General features: G+C 44.5%; 2 protein-coding genes across 4 annotated transcripts in view; one reads left to right on the forward strand and one right to left on the reverse strand.

Annotated features, from left to right (window-relative positions):
• TESC (tescalcin) overlaps positions 1–13389 on the forward strand; it is a 41490-nt gene extending 28101 nt beyond the window's left edge. Inside the window, exons 4-8 of one of the 2 annotated variants that reach the window (XM_058158837.1) lie at positions 1509–1648; positions 4417–4478; positions 4591–4698; positions 10994–11041; positions 12386–13389. In XM_058158837.1, coding sequence (XP_058014820.1) covers positions 1509–1648; positions 4417–4478; positions 4591–4698; positions 10994–11041; positions 12386–12463 — 436 coding nt within the window. In that variant the 3' untranslated portion in view covers positions 12464–13389. The remainder of the gene's footprint in view (positions 1–1508; positions 1649–4416; positions 4479–4590; positions 4699–10993; positions 11042–12385) is intronic. The other variant, XM_058158836.1, reaches the window with a different exon arrangement.
• Positions 13390–17779: 4390 nt separating this feature from the next.
• The window catches only part of FBXW8 (F-box and WD repeat domain containing 8), a 73509-nt gene continuing 66082 nt past the window's right edge, over positions 17780–25206 (reverse strand). The window contains exons 9-12 of one of the 2 annotated variants that reach the window (XR_009152204.1): positions 21512–21685; positions 19548–19664; positions 18043–18755; positions 17780–17927 (exon numbers count right to left, since the gene is read on the reverse strand). Coding sequence is in view for 1 of the 2 variants with exons in the window: in XM_058158381.1 (XP_058014364.1) it covers positions 18611–18755; positions 19548–19664; positions 21512–21685 (436 nt within the window). In the remaining variant the exon portion in view is untranslated. Of the gene's footprint in view, positions 18756–19547; positions 19665–21511; positions 21686–25206 lie in introns of both variants that reach the window. The other variant, XM_058158381.1, reaches the window with a different exon arrangement.

Raw genomic sequence — 25206 nt, forward strand, 5'->3', positions numbered from 1 at the left:
GGTATATAAGTCTAAGTGCTATTTATCGTGGTTGTAACTGCAAGCAATCATCAAACGAGGCAGCCGCTAAACAAGGACGACCTGTAACAACACCCTGTGGCATTTCTCAGCTGTTATTAGATTTCTACACACACAGACACACACTGCGTTCACATTTCTAAGCCATCTTCCTGTGATTGAATTTGCATAGCACCTTTAATCTGATTACTGACTTAATCCAGTGCCTGCATTTGAGCAACGGAGTGAGTCATAAGCTAGGTGCATGTTTGTGTGCCTTGCTAAAGAAAGAAGAAAAAAAAAGCTGAGCCGAACATATGACCTGAACACAATTGCTTGTTCTTTAACTGATTTTATCCCCTGAAGGTGTGAGAAACATATTAGACAGAACTCACCAAACAAAATACACGTTCAGATCAGTGGTGAAATCCCAATTTTTGTACTACCAGTTCTGTGGGTGTGGCTGGTGGGCGTGGCAGAGGAAGGATATTGCAAAATCTCCATTCCCACCCTACTCCAGGGGAAGGATACTGCAAAATCCCCATTCCCTCCCCACTCCTGGGGGAAGGATATTGCGAAATCTCCATTCCCAGTCCACTCTGGGGCCAGCCAGAGGCGGTTATTTGCCAGTTCTCCAAACTGCTCAAAATTTCCGCTACCGGTTCACCAGAACCTGTCAGAACCTGCTGGATTTCACCCCTGGTTGAAATACGGAATAGAAGTGTAAGGCGTAAGCCAGTGGTACGTGCCTCTACAGTCTTTGACTTACGACCACAACTGAGTCCAAAACGTCTGTGGCTAAGCCAGACACTTGTTCAGCGCATTTTGCCCCCATCTTACGAACTTTCCCGCCGCCCGTTGTTAAGCGAATCGGTGCAGTTGTTAGTCAGTCACACGGCTGTTAAAGTGAATCCCATGGACTTTGCTTGCCAGAAGGTCGCAACTGGGACACACGGCAACCGTCATAAATGTGAGCCAGTTGTCAAAGCCTCCAACTTCACATGCTTGGCAACTGTTTCATATTTACGACGGTCGCCGTGATCCAGAATCACGTGATCCCCTTTTGAGACCTTTGGATTCAGCGGGGGGGAAAAAAAGATTCACTCAACATCCGTGTTACTCAGAGTTGGAAGGGACCTTGCAGGTCATCTAGTCCAACCCCTTGCCCAAGCAGGGGACCTTACATCTGCGCTCTACCTAGGATCGAACTCACAACCTCCTGATTGTGAGGCAAGAGCTAGGCCACCGCAGCTAAACTTAACAACTGTCAGTGATTCAGTGAACAACTCGTCGTAAAACGGGGGAGAAACTCGCTTAGCAAGAGTCTCACATAGCAGACATAAATGCTGGCCTCCATTGTGGCCGTAAGTCGAAGAGTTACCTGTATGCTCTTCGAATTGGCCATCTCCCGGCTATATTTGCAGCTCAGACTTTACAAGCTCGCTTGGCTCGATTGTGGAAGCGATTGTGATCAGCAAACCAGTGAACTGACTTTTCTTCTCCGCTCACAGGAATCTGCGGGGGGCCTCGGAGGGTTTTGTGGATGAGATCAACTTTGAGGATTTTCTGACCATCATGTCCAACTTCCGCCCCATCGAGCTGAATATGGACGAAGAGCAGCTGGACCGGTTCAGGAAGCAGAAGTTGAAATGTAAACGGAGGCCACTCTTCTTTAACCCAGCGTGTGTGTGTGTGTGTGTGTGTGTGTGTGTAAGAGGCCTCATTTAGGTGATGTTCTCACTGTATTTAAGGCAGCAACTGTTAAGTTCCTTTCTTAACAGTTTAGAATAGAATAGAATAGAATAGAATAGAATAGAATAGAATAGAATAGAATAGAATAGAATAATAAGTAGAATGGAATGAAAGAATAGAATTAGATTAGATTAGATTAGATTAGATTAGATTAGAATAGAATAGAATAGAATAGAATAGAATAGAATAGAATAGAATAATAAGTAGAATGGAATGGAAGAATAGAATAGAATAGAATAGAATAGAATAGAATAGAATAGAATAGAATAGAATAAGTAGAATGGAATGGAATGGAAGAATAGAATTAGAATAGAATTAGAATAGAATAGAATAGAATAGAATAGAATAGAATAATAAGTAGAATGGAATGAAAGAATAGAATTAGATTAGATTAGATTAGAATAGAATAGAATAGAATAATAAGTAGAATGGAATGGAAGAATAAAATTAGAATAGAATAGAATAGAATAATTAGAATGGAATGGAAGAATAGAATAGAATAGAATAGAATAGAATAGAATAGAATAGAATAAGTAGAATGAAATGGAATGGAAGAATAGAATTAGAATAGAATAGAATAGAATAGAATAGAATAGAATAGAATAGAATAATAAGTAGAATGCAATGGAATGGAATGGAATAATAGAATAGAATAGAATTAGAAGAGAAGAGAAGAGAAATAGAATAGAATAGAAAAACAGCCTGAAAACAGCCCCAAAAATGGCCAGAAAATGGCCCAGGAAACAAAAATGGCCTGTTTTTTGGTCGTTTTTTGGACTGTTTTCAGGCCGTTTTCCGGTGCTCCGGTGCCCGCAAAGATCAGCTGGCCGATGCACATGTGCACGCCGGAAACCAGGAAAGCAGCTGGCAATGGCACGCATGCTCACAGAGAGGGCTCTGCATGCCATAGGTTCACCATCACGGATCTATGGTAATTGAGGTCCAAGTTGACACGCCTTCATTTTCAAGCATCTGCCACAGATGTTGCTCTTTGATAGTCCCTTCATCCTGCCAAAAATTGGTCCAATCCAGAAGGGTGAAAGGGACATTTCCGCCTATTTTTTTCCTCCCCAAAAATTAACAATGACACTCACCCACCACTACATTTGGGAGAAAGCTGTGCTAGTCCCCGCTATCCAAAAATCTGGAGGGGTTAATTAGCAGACTAACGGATTTTTTAAAATTATTATTAAAAGGCATTAGCGTTTCTCAGCTGCAGATTTCAATACACCTTTTTTTTTTCTCCCCCAATAAAATGTGTTAATCTGAAAAGGCGCTAACAGATGTTTTCTACTGAATCTAGAAATTCAGTGGCGGCCAACGCCAGCTGACCATGAATATTTCAGCCTAAAATCTCACACTCTCTTACCTAACCACCACCACCCCCCACTTCAGAGTTATAGAGATTTGCAGGATTGTGTTATAAATCTTGCAGCAGAGAAAACCTGTTATGGATAAGACGTGTAGCGTCCCTGACAATTCTGTGCACACTGGGGATGATATCGTTCTACCAAGATGTCCCTGGAGATTCTCCGTCCTCCAGGTCACAGTTGTCCCAAAGGTACTTTTTTCAACAGGCAACTAGACTTTCTGGGTTTTCCTTGAAGTCATTTCGCTTCTCATCCAAGAAGCTTCTTCAGCTCTGACTGGATGGTGGGGAAAGGGAAGGATTGATACTCCTTGCAGACAGCTAGTCATTTCCGATGCGAGCTGAAGACTCTTTTTATTCCACTGTGCAGGACTGGCCTAATAGTTTTTAATGGGTTTTTTTATTAAGTTTTTAGAATTTTCAGCCAATTTTGAATCAGTCTTTTAAATTTGTTTTTTAATTTTTGTATCTGTTGTTTTATCTGGATGTAAACCACCCTGAGTCGTTTGGGAGAAGGGCGGTATAGAAATAGAAATAATAATAATAATAATAATAATTATTATTATTATTATTATTATTATTATTATTATTATTATTATTATTATTATTATTATTATTATTATTATTATTATTATTATTTGCATCCTTTGAGAGGATTGTTGAGAGACAACCTTGGAGAGGTTTTTATCTGGGTCCTCAGTTGTCTCAAAGGTGCTTTTTTCAAAAGGCCACTGGACTTTCTGGTTGTTTTCTTTTGAAGACATTTCACTTCTCATCCAAGAAGCTTCTTCAGCTCCGATTCTATCGAGATGTAGTAAATCAACAGAGATGTACTTGGTAGAACTTTTGATTCTGCCAAGATAGACTAAAACTTGCATTATGGGTTTCAACCCAGTGGTGAAATTCAATTTTTTTTTACGACCGGTTCTGTGGGCGTGGCTTGGTAGGCGTGGCAGGGGAAGGATATTACAAAATCCCCATTCCCTCCCCACTCCAGGGGAAGGATATTGCAAAATCCCCATTCCCTCCCCACTCCGGGGGGGAAGGATATTGCAAAATCCCCATTCCCACCCCACTCTGGGGCCAGCCAGAGGTGGCATTTGCCGGTTTTCCGAACTGCTCAAAATTTCCGCTACCGGTTCTCCAGAACCTGTCAGAACCTGCTGGATTTCGCCCCTGGTCTTATTTAACCCAGGATGGGTTTTGCCTGTTGCACCTCAAATAGATTGAGCAGTCATGATGGATGTTTATCTCGCAATTCAGGCTTATTTTTTTGTCTTTCCCCTTGTGTCTTCCAGTCCTTTTCCACATGTACGATGGAGACAGCGATGGCAAAATCACCTTGCAGGAATACAGGAATGTAAAGTATCATTTTGGCCTTCCACTCAACCTGTTGCTCTTTCGGTCATCTGTTGCTGCTCCTCCTCCTCTTCCTCCTCCTCCAACCGGTTTTACTTGCTTCTCCTGGCCAGGTGGTCCAACAGATGCTCTCGGGAAACCCCCATCTGGATAAGGAATCCGCGAGATCCATAGCAGACGGAGCCATGATGGAGGCTGCTAGCATCTGCGTGGGACAAATGGTAGGTTGGGGAATGGTCTTCCAGAAGAGGAGAAGGGGCTGCAGCTTGGCCATCAAGTATGGAGAGTTCTTTCCCGCAAAGAGATGTTCTACCTTTAGTCCATTAATTCATTCATCCAATGTATTGATTTATTTCTCCCATTTATTTATCCAACTTGACCCAGGGGTGGGGGGGAGTGGCAGCCAACACAGAATTAAAATCATAGCCAAGATAAAGTAAAACAGAAGTTCAAATCTATCTACTTATCCTGCCCAAATGCCTTGGGGAAAATTAGAATAGAACAGAACAGAACAGAACATAACAGAACAGAACAGAACAGAATAGAATAGAATAGAATAGAATAGAATAGAATAGAATATTGGAATGAAGAATAGAGTAGAGTAGAGTAGAGTAGAATAGAATAGAATAGAATAGAATAGAATAGAATAGAATAGAATAGAATTTTTTATTGGCCAAGTGTGATTGGACACACAAAGAATTTGTCTTGGTGCATACACTCTCAGTGTACATAAAAGATACCTTCATCAACGTACAGCACTTACAACACTTAATTATAGTCATAGGATACAAACTTAACATTTAATGATACAACACTTAATGATAGTCATAGGCTACATATAAGCAATCAGGAAACAATATCAATATAAATCGTAAGGATACAAGCAACAAACTTACAGTCATGCAGTCATAAGTGGGAGGAGATGGGTGATGGGAACGATGAGAAAAATTAGAATTTTTGTTGACTTCTGAAAGTTTAACAGGGTTGGGACCAGCTGAATGTTGGTTATGGTTCGGGCAGCGCTCTTTCTTAATACTAGTTTGGCAGTTGTTTGAAGTTGCCTTCAAATGCCTCAATCCTTGGAAATAGAGCAGGTCAAAACAACCAACCAACCAGAAAAATGCTTGAAGTTTAGTTTACTGAGATAAGCCTGTTATTTTCTCTTCCTTCCTGTTATGCCAAGGGTAGCAAAGCTAAATTTCATTTTCATGCGGGTCTGGTTTTCTTGCGCTGACCTCACGTTTTGCTAATAATCTCTGCCGATCTTCTTCCAAGGTCGAACTTATGTTTGTCTCTGCCATTTCTCTTTCAAATGTTTGGTATTTTATACTGCTTGTGCTGCCCTCCATGGGGACGTAGGTGTTCTAGGACAGCAGTCACCAACTGGTGGTCCATGGACCATTGGTGGTCCATGAGAAGATTTTGGTGGTCTGCAGAAAAATTATTTGCATTTTTTATATTGCACTAAATCAAGGGTTCTTAAACTACGGCCCCTGGGATGGATGTGTGGAATGAACATTTGTGTTGCTGCAGAGAGTCTCCCCCTTCGGGGTCTTTTTGTGTGGGTCGGAGGGGGGCAGAAATTCCAACTTGGGTCTCTTTCAGTCTCCTGGTGTGGGGCTTTGGGCGAAGGCTGGGAAGCGCCGCTGGTGGTGAAGAGCCGGAGGGCCTTGTTCCAGTGGGACTGCATCATGGTCTGGAATTGGCTGACCATTCTCAGCCCGCTGAGCCTTCAGGCGCCGGTACCTGGTCTTGCACTCCCGCAGGTCTTCCCTCTGCTTGGAAATCCTATGCTCATAGTCCTCAGTGAGGTGCTTCTACTGAGCCTCCTTCTCAGTCAGATCCAATTTGAACTGAGCTGTTTCGCCAACTCTTTCTCATGGTGTCTGCTTAGCTCCAACAACTGCTTCCTGTTGGGGCCCTAAGGAGCCCGGGCGGGGAGGCAAGGAGTGGCTGGGAGGGGAGGGGCGAGTAGAAGCCGGCGAGGTGCCCTTAGACACGAGTGACATTGAGTTGGCCACGCCCATCCAGTCACATGACCACCTAGCCACGCCCACCCAGCCGATGATTCGACAGATCATATTAGTGGTCCTTGGGATTTAAAATTATGAATTTAGTGGTTCCTGAGATCCTAAAGGTTGGGGACCCTTGTTTTAGGATACTACACCTTCGTTGAAAAGGCTTGCATGGCTACACAAAGATTTTGTTTGGAAGCCATATATTCCTTGCTCATAGGAACCATCCCCCGGCTCCCCAGGTGGTCTCTGATGATGCGTTGAGGACTTTCTCAAATGTGTGTCCTTCTACTTTGGCTTTCAATGCCACCGTCAGATGGGTTGAATTGATGTGCCCAGGCCTGTCACAACACAGGCCAACTTTAGAAGCAACTCCCTGGAGCAGAGGTCTCCAACCTTTTCAACTTTAATAATAATAATAATAATAATAATAATAATAATAATAATAATAATAATAATAATAATAATAATAATAATAATAATAATAATAATATTTTTATTTATAGACCGCACTTCTCCCAAAGGACTCAGGGCGGTGTACAGCCACAAGTAAAATACAGAAAGAAAACAACAATACAAAACTAAAAACAACCCTTAAAAAACCTATTTAATTTGGCTACTTATAGATAAAAATATTCCCACTAAAATTTACTAAAAAATTTAAAAACCCATAAATCAATTTAATATAAAATTTAAGCGAGTCCAGCAAGACGAAATAAGTAGGTTTTGAGTTCGCGGCGGAAGGTCCTAAGGTCAGGTATTTGTCTGAGTCCAGGGAGAAGCTCGTTCCATAGGGTAGGAGCTCCCACAGAGAAGGCCCTCCCCCTGGGGGCCGCCAGCCGACATTGCTTGGCTGACGGCACCCTGAAGAGCCCCTCTCTGTGAGAGCGCACCGGTCGTTGGGAGATAGACGTTGGCAGCAGACGGTCCCGTAGGTATCCCGGTCCTAAGCCATGGAGCGCTTTAAAGGTAGTAACTAACACCTTGAAGCGCACCCAGAAGACAACAGGCAGCCAGTGCAGTCTGCGCAGGATAGGTGCCCAGAATTCTGGGACTTGAAGTCCACAAGTCTTAAAATTGACAAGGTTGGAGACCTCGGCCCTGGAGCATTTCGGAAGGTGCAGATTCCCTGAGTAAAATCGTAAGAACCGATCTAGTCTGGACAAAGGCAACTTGCTAAAGGTCTTTGGTGCTACCTGCTAGGGTGATTCATCATGAGCTTCGTGTCAACGTTTATTGTTTGCTAATCTTTATTAAGAGCATGATAGGAGAAAAGTAGCCATCATGCCGAGCATCGATTTCCAAATGCTGTTGGACTACAGCCCGCAGCATCCCTTACTCTGGCCTGAGGCTGCTGGGAGTTGTAGTTTAACAACATCGGGACAGGTTTTCTGCCTCTGCTACTATTTTGTTCTTTGTATTCATTATCTATCTATCGACCTGCCTATTTATCCATCCATCCATCATCTATCTATCTATCTATCTATCTATCTATCTATCTATCTATCTATCTATCTATCTATCATCTATCTATCTATCTATCTATCTATCTATCTATCTATCTATCTATCTATCTATCTATCTACAGTATCTTATCTATCTATAGCTATCTATCTATCTATCTTATCTATCTATCTATCTATCTATCTATCTATCTATCTATCTATCTATCTATCTATCTATCTATCTATATCTTCTCTCTCTCCATCTCCCTCCCTCCCTCCCTCCTTCTGTCATTTCTCTCCCCGTCTCCATCCATCCATCCATCCATCCACATCCATCCATCTTTTCTTTATCTACCTCTTCTGTCTTTCATCTGTCTGTATCTCTTTTGTCTATATCTCCACATTTTATCTCTCTTTGCCTCATCTATATTTCATCTGCTTATCCATTTTTCTATCCATCTCTCTATATCTCTTCTCTGTTTCCTCTTTCTTTCTCTCTCTTACTCTCTCTGCAATATCTTTTTTTCCCCTTTTGCTTGTAACCCATGGAGTGGCGTGGAGGTATTATACGTCTCATAAATAGAAAAATGCTTTTTGTAACATAACTGCTGCTAAAACTGAAATGAACGTGGCACAGCCACCATAGACCAACTCTATTAAAAATACCAGTTGCGTAGTCTCTCACGGAATGATTTAAGAGACATAGTTGTTGTCGTGTATTCAGTTTTCCTTCTCCCTCCTTGTATCGTGTCACCTAGATTATAAATATCCAGGCCGAATGGTATAAAAAAAAAGACTTTTTTTTGCAGGAACGTTAGCAGCTTCGTTAATATAAGATAACAATGCGATCCTTCATGCAACCCAAGTAAAAAACAGACAGGCCTTGATAGGATCACAATTGCCCTTGTGATTTTTGTCCAAATGTCCCTGTGTAAAAAAAACACCACTACCACACAGTCTCTTGCATCCTTTTTTTTATTTAAATAAATACCAAAAAAAGAAAAGAAAAAGTTCTAAGAGGAGAAGCTAAAAAAGAGAAATGAAAACACGCAGGATATATATTTACAGAACGTCTACATCAATAAACGGAAGTGATGATTCATTACAGACATTCACAGCTAATCTATATTAATCAATGGTGCAAGCCACAAAATAATTGTAGCCATATGTCTGTCTTTCCAGCGCTGAACAATACAGTAAGTCGCTCGGCTATAAAAAGTATTTCAATTGTGCAGATGTCAGCTCCCACTTGCGAGAGATAAGTTTCCAAAGAATCTAAACATCTGAAAATATTAAAAGTTTGAGTCACCGCAGGTGGATTCTTTCAGACCCAAATAGAACAATACATTTAAATAAAGCATTATTTTCACAAAAGTTCTAACAACACGAAGGCCTCAATAACATTATTTCTTATAATGGATAGGATCTAATTGGATGTTTGGCTTTTTTAAAAAAAATTTTTTTATTAGTTAAGTAAAAGCTGCAAACAAAATTGTTGCCTTTTTTAAAATTGTGTTTCACAAAGTCACTTCTTGAGATAGGAGCCACCCAATTTGAATTAATAAATCATGAATAAATAAAAAGCTAAGCACAGAAAAAAGATTCCTACACATACTGAAAGATTTAGAAGAAAATGAAAAAAAACAAATAAATCAAAACTATTATAAGATGGGCATTCTGGTAGCCTTTCTTTTTATACCCCTCCCTTTTTCCTTCAGCCATTCAACTGATTTAGTTAAATATTTTTATACCTTCTGCTTGCAACATTTTGATTATTATACAATTTCTTTTTCATTATAAACCACATTTTAGCTTGCCTTACTACAGGTATGTGATATGTCGCACATAAGTAAACTATCCCTGTGTGAATTTGGCTAGACTTCGGCTGTAAATATATTCGGTCAGTTTTTCCACTTCTGTATATATTCTTTAGTCTTCAAATCCTATACCAGGGGTCAGCAACCTGCAGCCCTGGAGCCGCATGTGGCTCTTTCACACCTCTGCTGCAGCTCCCTGTCACTCAAAATACGCATCACAGTGGTGAAATTCAAAAAATTTCCCTACCGGTTCTGTGGGCGTGGCTTAATGGGCGTGGCTTGCCGGGTCATGTGACGGTGGGCATGGCCAACTTTAAAAAAAAAACTTTTTAAAGCATTTTTTAACTATCAGTTCAGGCGAATAGGTAGTAAAAAATGCTTTTAAAAAGTAAAAAAAAGAGGTTCCGATGACCAGCTATGACAATCAGCTGTGCTGCACGATCGTCGGAACCTTTTAAAAACTTTTTAAAAGCATTTTTTACTACCGATTCAGGCGAACCGGCCCAAACCGGTAGTATTTCACCCCTGGTCACAATTGCCAATGTGCGACCGGCACATGATTTATTGAGCTTTTCAACTCCTGGTAGTCCAACCGTGGATAAATCCCCAAAGCTTTAACCAAAGACTATCTACTATTGACCTTACCCCATTCCTAAGACGTCTGTAAGGGGCGTGCGTAAGAGCACCAGCGTGCCTTCCGTTCCTGTCCTAATGTTCTCTTTGCCTGTATCCAATTCGTATGGTTATTTCATGCTTATACTTATATATACTGTTGTGTTTGACAAAATAAATAAATAAAAAATAAATAAAATAAATCCAAGAAAAGAAAAATTTCAGAAGAAAACAGAACGTTTAATTCAACTACATCTGCTAGTTTTGTGGCCGCTCAAGAAATAGTCAGGCACAGGAAGGGTTTTGTGGCTCCCGGAGTTTTCTTTTGTTTGGGAAACGGGTCCAAATGGCTCTGTTGCAGACCCCTATCCTATATGGATGGGATGGTTTTCCTTCCTCAATGTTGTGCCAATATGATCCTTGCTGCTGTCAGGTAACGCCTTATTATGCTTTCCATTTATAGCCCTTGGAGGGTCAGACCTAATAAAGGTATCCCTGGTTTGAATTCAAATTTCATCTTCAGGAACTTCCTGAATGTTAGGGTGTATTTCCTTTTACGACTGCTGCTGATTATCTCCTTTTTAGTTTCCCTTCCTGAAATGAATCTCTCTTCCTTCCTAATCTTAGGAGCCGGACCAAGTCTACGAAGGGATCACATTTGATGATTTCCTGAAGGTGAGTCAATGGTTTGTTTGTTTGTTTTTTGCATTTTTATCGGCTTGCATCCTGTCTTAAGGAGGCTCTGCCAAGCAAACTCCCTGCAATTTTTTAAAATATTCATTGCCAAATTCACAGACATAATCTCCAGTAATGGTTTTCCAACACAATGTCTCCCAAATAATCAGCGTTAGGGAGAGGTGGTTGATTACGACTGGAAGTTCTCCAAACGTCAGTTAACTACCGTGTTTCCCCGAAAATAAGACATCTCCTTTTGAGTTCATCGGGCTTTTGAGTTCATGCGCTAAAATAAGCCCTCCCTGAAAATATTTAAACGCATGCGCAGCCGGTCCCCGCTATTTCCTCTGGTTAGGGTTAGAGAGACACAGCTGGAAATCGGGTAAGACAGCAAGAGGAGCCTCGTCTTGCTCCATGCGCCCCAAAATAATAAGACCTCCCCGAAAATAAGGCCAAGCGCTTATTTCGGGGTTCAAAAAAAATATAAGACAGGGCCTTATTTTTGAGGAAACATGGTATCTTGAAAAAACTGCTATACAGATAGTTTTTCTACCTACAAACTTTACCAGGGTGGGTAAAGCAAAAGGCAAAGGTTCCCCTCACACATACATGCTAGCTGTTCCCGACTCTAGGGGGCGGTGTTCATTTCCGTTTCAAAGCTGAAGAGCCAGCGCTGTCTGAAGACGTCTCTGTGGTCATGTGGCCGGCATGACTCAACGCCAAAGGCGCACGGAACGCTGTTCCCTTCCCACCAAAGGTGGTCCCTATTTTTTTCTACTTGCATTTTTTACCTGCTTTCGAACTGCTAGGTTGGCAGAAGCTGAGACAGGTCACGGGAGCTCACCCCGTTACGCAGCGCTAGTGACTCGAACTGCTGAACTGCTGGCCTTTTGATCAACAAGCTCAGTGTCTTAGCCACTGAGCCACTGCTTCCCCCACAAGGGTGGGTAGGGTTAAATTAATTAGCCAAAGGAAAGTGGAGAAGAGCCCTCCTCAAGGGAGATGGGCAAAAGGTTCACAGCAGACTTTGGGCACCGAGTGAAGGTCCTGTTTGAGTTGCCCAAAGTCTTCTGCTGTGAACCTTCAGCCCATCTCAAGAGAAGGTAGGGAAGTCCATGTATCGCCATGTATCTCCTTTGGAGTGAATTCCTCTTTCCACCAGCTATTTTGGGGGGGGTTGGGGGTGTGAGGGGGACACCATCTAAGGCCAAGTAAACTGTGAGTGGAGTTCTGGAATACATTAGCTCCTTTTTCCAAGTACGATTTAAAATTGAAGGACTGGAGAGTGTCTTCTCCTCTACTAACTCTGGTTTGGTTTATTTTTTACCCCCCTTTCAATGCCAGATATGGGAAGGCATCGACATAGAGACCAAGATGCACGTTCGCTTCCTCACGCTGGAACCCATGGCGCTCTGCTACTGACGGCGGCGGAGTAGCTACAACCGGGTGGTGGGGAGGCTTTGGAGGAGATGGCCAGGAGCTTGTTTGGGTGGGAGGGAGGGCCACGTGTCTGATGGAGCAGCTGCCACGGATCTACGAAGTTCAAACCAGCCGCATGGATTCCCATCTTGAGTTGAAGAACCACCACCTGGCCTGCAGTAAAAAGGACCTCAGTTCTGATGCAACGTTGTAGTGCTTTGCTGTGTTTGTGCAGTTGTGTTTTACTTCTAGCTTCCTGGGCGAATGGCTATATATATTTACCGGTAGTCCTTGACTTAATGACCACAATGGAGACCAACTGTTTCCTAAGCGAGGCACTTTGTGAGTTTGGCTCAATTTACAACGTTTCCTTGCTATCTTTGTTAAGCGAATCACTGCCAAGTAGTTGAGTTAGTAACACGGTTAATTGAACCTGGCTTCCCCACCGACTTTGCTTATCGGGTCACAAAATGTGACTGCCTCATTCCAGGACACTTGCAACCATCCTATTCAGAAGCTTGGGAATTGACGCATATATATGAGTCAATTGCCAAGCTGCTAAATTTCAATCGTGTGCGATCGACGTGCAATCATAAATGCGAAAAACAATCATGTTTAAACGTTCATCGTTCAGCGATGTTATAACTTCGAATGGTCACTAAACGAACTGTTTTAAGTCAAGGATTACCCGTACTAGCTTTCAAGTGGTAATTATATATAGTCATTCTTCTATGTACATATTAGCATTTAGTACAGATAGTTCTATTTATGTACTAAAATATGCTAATATGTGTAATATGTATATACATACAGGGATGGGCATAATTTGTCTATTCCTGGGATGAACTAATTATGCTAACAAGTCTCTGTGTGTATATATATATATAAAGCCCCAATGTTTAGCTTCTCATCCAAGAAGCTTCGTCAGTTCTAACTGAATGGTGGGGAATGGAAGGATTTATATTCTTTGTAGTCATCTGGTTAGCGGTCCGAAAGTTGGTCGTTAGCTCTCTTGAGAGTCCTTGAGACCACTTGGGGGGGGGGTTTGATCGGTACCCTCGGGGTCACCTGAATCGGGGTGCAAATGGGTGCGGGACCTTCTTGGGACTGCCGAAAGGATCGTGTTGGAGACATGAGGTAGGTGGTGTCATATCCCTTCCCCTTTGTTGATAGAGTTTTTCAGTTTTAACACAGATGGCTTCTTTGGGGGGCCCTTTCAAACCAGTATTCCCCCCCCCCGTCCAGAATGTGGACTTCAAGAGTGGCCTTTTGACTTTCAAATGCAGATGGGCCGCTGAATCTTGTCCTGGTGGGTTTGTTCTCCCATGTTGTGCCACGCGAATGTGAAGTGGTTGTTTTGTTTCTCCGATGTACGGATCTGTACATGTCTCACTGCATATATTGCATTGCTCAGTTTGTGTCTTGAGTGTTTTACTCCTTGGGGTGGTAGTGCAGCGTTTCTCTACCTTGTCAACTTTTTAAGACTGGTGAACTTCAACTTCCAGAATTCCTGAGTGAGCATGCCGGCTGAGGAATTCTGGGAGCTGAAGTCCACCCATTTTAAAGTTATCAAGGTTGAGAAACGCTGCGTGTATTCTTGGGTTTAAAGCGTGCATGAGTTGTGTTGGCTGAAAATCTTCCTGAGCGTTTCAGATATTCCTGCAATATATTCTGTTGTTCTAGTACTCTTATGGAGGACAAAATGTCCTATTGGAGCTTTATCTGGATTTGATGGAAGACCCAATTGGGATAGCCAGGTTCTGAGGCCTTCTTTGATATTTTAGATCTTCTTTTCCTTCTTTGATGGTAGCTAAACCTTCAGCCCAGTAGTGTAGAGTTCCGACGACTCCCATGTTTTGTGCTCCAGTGGATGGTGAGAATACAATGTCATGTGAGTTTTCTGTATACTTCAGTGTTGAAGTAGGAATCTTATCCTGATAAGAGTTTGTTCTCCTTTGTTGTGCCATGTGTTTGTGAAGTGGTTGGTTTGTTCTCAAACGCCTGGCACAACATAGGAGAACAAACCCCATCAGGCCAAGATTCAGCGGTCCGTCTGTCTACAGAGATTCTTAGTTCATCCAGGTCACGGTTGTCCCAAAAGTCCATTTTCAAGAGGCAACTGTACTTCCTTTTTTCCCCCTTGAAGATGTTCTGCTCTTCATCCAAGCGGCTTCTTCAGTTCATCACTTCAAACTGAAGAAGCTTCTTGGATGAGAAGCGAAACGCTTTTCAAGGAAAAAAACGAAGTCCAGTTGCCTCTTAAAAAAAGGACCTTTGGAAATAGCAGTCCATCTGCATTTGAAAGATGAAGGCCGCTCTTCTGAAGACAGCAAAGTCCACATTCTGGACAGAGGGGGACGCTGGTTTGAAAGGGGAGCCCAAAGAGGCCATCTGTGTTAAAACTGAACAACTCTCTATCAACAAAGGGGAAGAGATAAGACACCACCTGCCTCCTGTCTCCAACACGATCCTTTCAGCAGTCCCAAGGTCCCGCACCCATTTGCACCCTGATTCAGGTGACTCCGAGGGTAGAGATCAACCCCCCCCCCAAGTGGCTTCAAGGACTCGAACGACCAACTTTCGGAGCGTTAACGACCAGATGACTGCGAAGAATATAAGTCCTTCCATTCCCCCACCATTCAGCTAGAACTGAAGAAGCATCTTGGATGAGAAGCGGGGCGGCAAAAAAAAAAAACCAAAAAAAAAAAAAAAAAACCACAAACCCAAACCCCAAAACACAAGCACCTACACCCCCCCCCCACACACATTCAATTTTATTCAAGTCACAGAGTGTCCGGGACATTGCCGTATGTTAGTACCCCTATTACTGTGTGTGTGTCTCTACATGAACATAAGATACATACAGTCATCTAGGCCGGGGGTCTCCAACCTTGGCAACTTTTAAGACTTGTGGACTTCAACTCCCAGAATTCTGGGAGTTGAAGCCCACAAGTCTTAAAGTTGCCAAGGTTGGAGACCCCTGATCTATGCTAAGGGGGCCTTCTTCCTAATAAATCTTAGCCTATATTACTCAATGTCTGTATTGAGAGACAGACACATAGAGCAGGGGTCTCCAACCTTGGGCCCTTTTAAGACTTGTGACTTCAAACTCCCAGAGTTCCTCAGCCAGCAGAGATGGCTGAGGAACTCTGGGAGTTGAAGTCCACAAATCTTAAAGGGCCCAAGGTTGGAGACCCCTGCTCTATGTGTCTGTCTCAATACAGACATATTGAGTAATATAGGCTAAGATTTATTAGGAAGAAGGCCCAATAGATCTTAAGCCTAGGTGAGCGTGTGTATCTGTGTTAATGTACACACACACACACACACACACAGCAATAGGTATATTTCCTAACCTATGGCAATATGTTTATTACACCTACATATTGCCATACATTAAGGTGTGTATACCATACTAAGGTTACAAGTTCTGGGCTACAAAAGGAGAAGAAAACCACAAGAGGGCAGTTAAACGTGGTTTTGGCACCCTCTAGTGGCCTGCCGTGTTTTTGCAGCCCAGAGCTGGTAAATCCTGAGCGCAGTCTTTTTCAAACTCTGGCAACTTTTAAGGTGTACGGCTTTCAACTTCCCAGAATTACTTGGGGAGTTGCAGTCACACACACACCCCAGAAGTTTGCAAAACACTGCCCTTGCTCGTATACACAATAATATACAGCCAGCCACGTGTGCGCGTTTCTTTCTTCTGTAGCTCCACTGATATAAAAGGGTCTTTCCTGGGCAACTTTAAATGTTCCCGTTTAAACATCGAACATTTAAGGTTGCCCAGGAAAGACCCTTTTGCCCATATTAGGCACAAAAACACAAAATGCACAGGTTACCGTACATCTGGGATCTTGGACAATCACTTAAAAGATGAGCCAGCCGTGTGCAGCAGCTGCCAAAAAAGCCAACACAGTTCTAGGCTGCATCAACAGAGGGATAGAATCAAGATCACGTGAAGTGTTAATACCACTTTATAAGGCCTTAATAAGGTTAGAGATGTACTACAACTCCCAGCGCCCTTAGGCAGCACGGTTTAAGAGGGAGGGGCGCTGGTTGGGCAGGCCTGGTGCAATTAGGCGAAGTGCGGGTGGAGCTACAGGGGAAAGGACACTTACACACACGTGTGCTCGACTTACCTGTGGTTGGAACGTCCACGGAACGCGTGGCAGGGCGGCCTCCGGATCTTCTCCCAATTTGGGCTTTCACAAGCACCGCTGACAATAACGCAGCCAGTTTTCCAAACACACCATCCCCCTTGTCCCGAGACCATTGTTTGATAAAAGCAATTTTATTTACAAGAACGCCTCCCAAAGTCCAACATCTTCTCCAGGTGTTGTAGGTAGATCTCCAGATGTTGCAGGTGGCATTGGGCGCCTGCTCCAGGAAAGTAGCACTGAACCAGGTGCGAGGAATGGACTCCCCCCCCTGACCCCCGGTTCAACCAGCGTGGTCTCTGCACATGTGGGTTACAGCCCATGTTACTACCTCCTGATATCTTGTCTATCTATCGTGGTTCCTGTGGGCCACCATCTCTTCCAGGGTTCGAAGGGGTTCGGGAAAACCTCTAGCTAAGATTCTGTGCAGTTTGGAGAACCCCCCAAATCCCACTCCTGGATGGCCCCGTCCCCACCCCTCCCCTCCCCGGAGTCCCCATGCGGCCTGTTTTGGAAGCAGGTAAGGGCAGGGCACACACAGAGGCTCGGGGGGGGGGGGATGAAAAATGGGCCTACTGGAAGTTTGGGAAGGCCTTTGGAGCCTGGGGAAGCTGTTTCAGCCCTCCTGGAGCCTCGCGGAAAGCCTCAGGAGCCCAGGAAAGGCAAAAAACGCTCCCCACTTGCCATGGTCCAGGAGGCTGACTAGGCCACACCCACCCAGCAACAGGGTAGAGAACCCCTTGCTGTAATTTTTGAAGCCCACCCAGGGGTGAACTGCTCCCGGTTTGCACCGGATCATCCGATCCGATAGCGACGGTGGCGGGTGGTTCGGAGAACCGGTAGCAAAAATCCCTGCCCACCCCCGCCCCAGCTGAGACACACGATCATCAGGGTTTTTTTTTTTTACTTTTAAAAGCATTTTTTCTTCTGCCGAAAAAAGCTTTTAAAAGTAAAAAAAAACAAAAACCTCTGATGATTGCACGGCTCAGCTGGGTGCTAGCCAAAAAAACGGGGGGGGGGGATCCGTTTTCCCTCCCAGCAGGCTCCCTGAAGCCTGCTGGGAGGAAAAACGGATTTCCCTCCCCCCCCCATTTTTTGGTGTGACTAGCAGGCTTCAGGTAGGCTGAAAGGGAAAACTGTGTGTGTGTGTTTTTGAGAAAGAGAAAGAGAGAGAGAGAGAGAAAGGAGGGAGGCAGGGAAGGAAAGGAGGAGAGGAAGGAAGGGGTACAAACCTGGCACTAGATGCAGCTTCAGAGGATAATCCAGGGCTGGAAGGGACCTGGAGGTCATCTAGTCCAGGGGTCTCCAACCTTGGTCCCTTTAAGACTTGTGGACTTCAACCCCCAGAATTCCTGAGGAACTCTGGGAGTTGAAGTCCACAAGTCTTAAAGGGGCCAAGGTTGGAGACCTCTGATCTAGTCCAACCCTGCTCCAGCAGGACATGGTTAGTGAGTTTCTGTCTTTTGATTCCTCCAGCCACATAGCCACGCCCACCCAGTCACATGACACCCCCACCAAGCCACGCCCACAGAATCAGTAGCAAAAAAAAAAATTAGATTTCACCCCAGAGCCCACCCCTGATCTCTTCGTTCCTACAATTGGTGGTGTTAGAGGTTTTGGGAGATCCCCATGTTCACCCACTTCTGCCGCTGCCTGCTTGGCCAGCCCGAGTCCTCGCCGGAGAGCTCTGTAGGAACTCCATCCTTGGGGTTCCCCTTCTCCAGGGTCCAGCTTAGTTAATCTTCCCTTGTTCCAAAGGTGCTTTTCCTTCCAAGTGGACACTGGATTTCCTTTCTCCTCGAAGACGTTTCGCTTCTCATCCAAAAAGCTTCTCGGATGACGAGCGAAACGTCTTCAAAGAAAAAACAAAACACACCAGAAAGTCCAGCTGGAAAGAAAAGCAACTTTGGGACAACCATGACCCGGACGACGAAAAATCTCTTGTCTTCTTCTGGGTCTCCACAGAGAACAGGTCTCCTTCCCACCGCGCTGCCTAGATGTCGTCGTAGGGGACCACGAGGCCGATATTGTAGCTGTAGCCGGTCATTTCGTTGTAAGAGGAACGGCAGATGGGAAGGACGCTCTCTGCCACCAACTGGTCCACGGAGAACTCGTAGGCGTAGATGACGCCTCGATGCCTGTGGGGAAGAGAAGGGAAAAGAAAACTCTGTATTTTTCGGACTAGAAGACGCACTTTTTTTTATCTGCCAAAAAGAGGGCGAAAATGTCTGTGCGTCTTATAGACCGAATATTGCTGAAGCCCACCCACTCACCGCTGGTTTTTTTTTTGGCCTCCACACATCCTGTTTTCAGGCCTTTTTTTTTGGCCCGTTTTGGGAGGCTTTGGGGGCCAGTTTTTGAAACTTTTTCGGCCGTTTTCAGGGCTTTTTTCGGCCCTTTTTTTGAAAAAATGGGCCGAAAAAAGCCTTGAAAACGGGATGAATAAAAGCCCCCCAAAATGGGCTGAAAAAAAAAAGCCTTGAAAACAGCCCCCAAAAGCCTTGAAAATGGGCTGCAAAAAGCCCCCAAAATGGGCTGCAAAAAGCCTTGAAAACGACCCCAAAAGTCTTAAAAGTCAACAAGTCTTAAAGTGGCCAAGGTTGGAGACCCCCTGCACTACAGAGCTCGCTTGCAATTTTTAGCCGGATAACCTTCCTATCCTAAAGGCCCTGCTGGTTTGGCCACAACACTCCCGGCTCTCTGCCACCATCAGACAAGCTCTCTGATGGCCACAGCCTCGCTCTCCCATTCCGGCTTCTCCGCCTTTCATTTGCTTCAAACCAGGGAGGCCATCTTGGGGATGACTCCCGCAATACTGCCTAGCCGAGGCTGCTGGGGATTGTAGTCCAGCGACACTGAGAGTGGCGTCACAGGGGCCAGCCTCCCGCCTGTTTGGGTAAAGTACCTCTGGGAAAGTGGTCAGCTCTCACCTGCGGTGAGCGGTCAAGTCATCGTCCGTGATGCTGGCACCCCGGGGAGTTTTCTCATTGGGGACGTTGGCCGTGACGAGGCTGTGGGAGTTGAAGCGGAGGTGGCGAACTGGGTGCCTGGAAAAAAGGGACACGCTGAGTCTATCAGGGAATGGGAATAGAACGGAGAAGAGAGCAGAATAAATAGAGAAGAGAAGAGAAGAGAAGAGAAGAGAAGAGACAAATAGAATAGAATTAAGAAGAGAAGTGTAGTGTAGTGTAGAGTAGAATAGAATAGAATAATAGAATAGAATAGAATATTTGGAAGGGACCCTATGCTCAAGGTAAGAATAGAATAGAATAGAATAGAATAGAATAGAATAGAATAGAATAGAATAGAATAGAATAGAATAGAATATAGAAAATCAATAGAAAAGATATAAAATAGAATAGAATAGAATATTGATTTTCTATATAGAAATAGAATAGAATAGAATATAGAAATAGAATAGAATAGAATAGAATAGAATAGAATAGAATATAGAAAATCAATAGAAAAGATATAAAATAGAACAGAATAGAATATAGAAAATCAATAGAAAAGATATAAAATAGAATAGTATAATAGAATAGAATAGAAAAGAATAAATATAGAAAATGAATAGAATAGAATAGAATAGAATAGAATAGAATATAGAAAATCAATAGAAAAGATATAAAATAGAATAGAATAGAATATAGAAAATCAATAGAAAAGATATAAAATAGAATAGAATAGAATATAGAAAATCAATAGAAAAGATATAAAATAGAATAGTATAATAGAATAGAATAGAATAGAATAAATATAGAAAATGAATAGAATAGAGTAGAATAGAATAGGTTTAGTTGGAAGAGACTTTGGAGATCTTCTAGTCCAGCCCCTTGTTCAAGCAGGAGAACCTATACCAGTGATGGCTAACCTTTCTGGCGCCGAGCACTGTCTGTCTTGTGATCCCAGTCATCGGAAACATATTTTTCTGCTTTGTGAAGTGGAGTAAGAAAATAAAGAGAGAGAGGGGGAGAGAGAGAGAGAGGGAGAGGGAGAAGATAGCAGAAAACTATATTTCTTAAAGCAGAAAAACAGTTTTGAGTGCCCTCAAGTGGAACCTTTCTGAAATGCGGATGGAGCAGGAAGAAATGGAGCAAGAAAAATAGTAAGAGAGGAGGAGGAGGGGGGAGGGGGAAGAAGAAGATATGGAGGTGGAGGAGAAGGAGGAGAAAAGAAGAAAATATGGAGGAGGAGGAGGAGGAGGAGGAGAAGAAGGAAAGAAGGAAGGAAGGAAGGAAGGAAGGGAAGGAAGGAAGGAAGGAAGGAAGGAAGGAAGGAAGGAAGGAAGGAAGGAAGGAAGGAAGGAAGGAAGGAAGGAAGGAAGGAAGGAAGGAAGGAAGGATCTGAAGGCCAGACAAGAAACAACAGATGGAAACTGACCAAGGAGAGGTTCAACCTAGAAATAAAGAGACATTTTCTGACAGTGAAAACAATCAACCGATGGAACAGAAGTTTTTTTTCTTTATTTGCATTTATATCCCGCCCTTCTCCGAAGACTCAGGGCGGCTTACACTATGTCAAGCAATAGTCTTCATCCATTTGTATATTATATACAAAGTCAACTTATTGCCCCCAACAATCTGGGTCCTCATTTTACCTACCTTATAAAGGATGGAAGGCTGAGTCAACCTTGGGCCTGGTGGGACTTGAACCTGCAATAATTGCAAGCAGCTGCTGTTAATAACAGACTGTCTTACCAGTCTGAGCCACAGAGGCCCTGAAGTTGCCTTCAGAAGTTGTGGGAGCTTCATCTCTGGAGGCTTTCAAGAAGAGACTGGATTACTATCTGTCAGAAATGGTGTAGGGTCTCCTGCTTGGGTGGGGGGGTTGGACTAGATGACCTCCAAGGTCCCTTCCAACTCTGTTAAATCTGTTAAAGCAAGTATGATCTCACCTGGCATGCATTTCCCAGAGCTTGCTGCCCATCCGCTGGTCCCAGACACAGACCAGCCCTTCCTCTCCGCCGCTGACCACCTTCCAGTCGTCCATCTGCACCGCCGAGACCCCCAACTGATGGCCGTAAAGCGAGGAGACAGGTTCACTCCTGCGGAGGTCGTACACCATCACCCTGACAAAGCAAGAGAAGGGGTTGTAAGTATTTAAGGGGGTGGGTGGGGAGATCGTACAGCCTCTCCCAGGTATAACAACAACAACAACAACAGCAACAACAACAGAGTTGGAAGGGACCTTGGAGGTCTTCTAGTCCAACCCCCTGCTTAGTCAGGAAACCCTACACCACTTCAGACAAAAGGTTATCCAATCTCTTCTTAAAAACTTCCAGTGTTGGAGCATTCACAACTTCTGGAGGCAAACTTTTCCACTGATTAATTGTTCTAATTGTCAGGAAATTTCTCCTTAGTTCTAAGTTGCATCTCTCCTTGATTAGTTTCCTGCCTGTCCTATGTGCTTAATAGGGGGACAATCTACTAGTCCCTAAGATGAAACAATGTCTGGCCTTTGGGCTTTTGGTCCCATTTATTTGCCCCAAACAAGAGAATGCAGATCGTCACTGAATACAGGTGGTCCTGGACTTACGTCCGCAATTGAGGCCAGAACTTATGTTGGTAAGTGAGACATTTGGTGAGTTTTGCCCCGTTTGATGACTTTTCCCGCCACATTTGGCAACCGACCCACGTTTATGACGGCTGCAGTGTCCAGAGGTCATGTGATCCCCTTAACAACCGTGTGACTAACTTACCAATGGCAGTGATTCACTTAACAACCGTGGCAAGGAAAGTCATAAACCAGGGGCAAAATCCACGGCTGTGCTGAAACTGAAACTGAAACAGGCTGTTTGCTGCAAGGAGGCAAATTGCTGGGAGGCAGACTTTTTCTTCTTGTGCTAATCTGGCTGTGCTGAAACTGAAACTGAAACCGAAGCAGGTTGTTTGCTGCAAGGAGACAAATTGCTGGAAGGCAGATTTTTTTTCTTGTTTTCCTCCCTGAAAAAGGTAGGTGCGTCTTATAGTCCGGAGCATCTTATACTCCGAAAAAGACAGTAGCTCTCTCAAGGATCAGCAATCCTTCTGGGAGTAGGTCTAATTCCCTTCTACAGCCAGCCGCCGCCGCTTAACTGCGTTAACGTTAAAATGGGAGACAGAAGCGAAGCCGATCTGACTCACAACTTTTGAACCTCTTGAGGCGCCCAGCTCAGGATGGCGGCGTTAGGAAAAGCCAATCAACGGCTTCTGCTGGGATTATTGTGTCGGCTTTATCAAAAATGAGAAATCGATGTATGATTTCATGGGATCCGTCGGGAGCAGAACAATCCTGCGCGAGGATTGATGGAAAGTGTCTTGGCAAATTACCCTCTGGAGGCAAATTGGGAGGCCAATCTTCTGTCGTCTGGGTGGGTTGGGCTCTTAACACCTAGCAAGACATAGGGGAAAGAAAGAAAAGAAAAGGAAAGGAAAGGAAAGGAAAGAAAAAAAGAAAGAAAGAGGAAGGAAGGAAGGAAGGAAGGAAGGAAGGAAGGAAGGAAGGAAGGAAGGAAGGAGGAAAGAAAGACGGACAGAGACAGAAAGAAAAACAGACAGACAGACAGAAAGAAAGGCAGAAAGGAAGGAAGGAGGAAGGAAGGAGGGAAGGAAGGAAGGATGGAAGGAAAGAAGGAAGGAGGAAAGGAAGAAGGAAAGAAAGACAGATAGACAGAAAGAAAGACAGGAAGGAAGGAAGGAAAGAAAGAGGCAAGGAGGGAGGAAGGAAGAAGGAAAGGAAGAAGGAAGGAAGGAAGGAAGGAAGGAAGAAAGAAAGAGGAAAAAGAAGGAAGGAAGGAGGGAAGGAAGAAGGAAGGAAGGAAGGAGGAAAGAAAGACGGACAGAGACAGAAAGAAAAACAGACAGACAGACAGAAAGAAAGACAGAAAGGAAGGAAGAAGGAAGGAGGAAGGAAGGAAGGAAGGAAGGAAGAAGGAAGGAGGAAGGAAGAAGGAAAGAAAGACAGATAGACAGAAAGAAAGACAGGAAGGAAGGAAGGAAAGAAGGAGGCAAGGAGGGAGGAAGGAAGAAGGAAAGGAAGAAGGAAGGAAGGAAGGAAGAAGAGGGAGAGAGGGAGGGAGGGAGGGAGGAAGGAAGGAAGGAAAAAAGACAGAAAGAAAGGCAGGCAGAAAGAAAGAGGGAGGGAGAGAGAGAGAGGGAGGGAGGAAGGAAGGAAGGAAGGAAGGAAGGAAGGAAGGAAGGAAGGAAGGAAGGAAGGAAGGAAGGAAGAAAGAAAGAAAGAAAGAGAAAAGAAAACTTGTGAACTGGAGCCCACCAAGGAGAGCAGCGGCAGTGCCAGGACTTCCATTGTTCAGCATTCCTGCTCTGATCCAAAAATAAGCCCTCCCTTTAGCCTCCTTTAATGAAACCGCTCCACAGAAGCCGGCAAATAACTCTATTCTGACAATTAGAGCAAAACAAAAAGGAAAAAAAAAGAAAGACGACAAAAGTCTCCAGCCGAGCGGGAACCATCTGACAGGTTGGAAGGAGGAAGGGCGCGCGGATGGGCTGGGCCTCTCCCAACACCTCCGCCAGGGCCTGCCGCTTGTCAGAACATCCACAGATGGAGTCAACAAAGCCCCCGTCCTCCTTCCACCGGAGGAAGAAGCTCGGCAAAAAGTTGATCCCGGGCACCGGCAGAAGGCTTTCCAGCCCCATCCCTGACGGCGCGCACGCGCCCACGATCGGGGCCTGGCCCGCTGCCCGCTGCTGCCAGGTATGCTAATGAGTCTGCCTTCAGATTTCCCCAGCCCTGGCGGAGGCTTTGTGGCTTCATTAGCAGAGAGCGGGCTTCCAGGCCGCCGGTGCCCAGGGAAAACAAGAGACGTGCGCTTCGAGTCGTTTGCCAACGTCTTCCCAACCTGTCCGTCTCCTAGGCCTCCTCTCCTGGCACTGGGTTGGTGGCTCCGGCCTGGCCTTTTCTCCCAGATACGGAATTAGCCCGGAGGGAGGGGGGGGAGAGAAGAAGGGATGGAAATTCTGAATTCCTCGGAACGGGGGGATGGAATTGGTTGGTTGGGTGGCCGACAACAGTGAAGGCTAAACTTTTCCGGACCGAGTGCCCAAAGTGCCTACGCCCAAAATGCACACGACCCCCCAAAATGCAATGCATGTGTGGCCCCCACAGACGCACCCTGCGCATGCGCGCACAACCTCCATATCAGGTTGTGCGCGCATGCCTTAATGCGCACCTTCATCATGTACCTTGATGAACGTATCTTTTCTTTTATGTACACTGAGAGCATATGCACCAAGACAAATTCCTTGTGTGTCCAATCACACTTGGCCAATAAAATTCTATTCTATCACCCCGCCCCCTGTGTATGCACACACATTCCCCCACACACACCCCAGCCCCCCTGTGCATGCATGTATGGCCCCACCCACGCACACGCCCCACCCCCCACGCATGCGCGGCATACAAAGACCAGCTGGCCGGCAGGAGGCGCGCGCGCACATGCACGGCTGAGCTGAACTGGGGTGACAGAGAGAGGGTGTCTTTTAGTTCTGCAGCTGTTATAATGTGAAACTAAGATTGAATGATGGCTTCTATGAACTGGGTTTTATTGCTGGGTTGCTTCCGACAAACAAGTTTCTTTAGTCGGTTCCATAG

This window comes from Ahaetulla prasina, chromosome 15 (genome assembly GCF_028640845.1).
Source record: "Ahaetulla prasina isolate Xishuangbanna chromosome 15, ASM2864084v1, whole genome shotgun sequence".
Taxonomy (NCBI): Eukaryota; Metazoa; Chordata; class Lepidosauria; order Squamata; family Colubridae; genus Ahaetulla; species Ahaetulla prasina.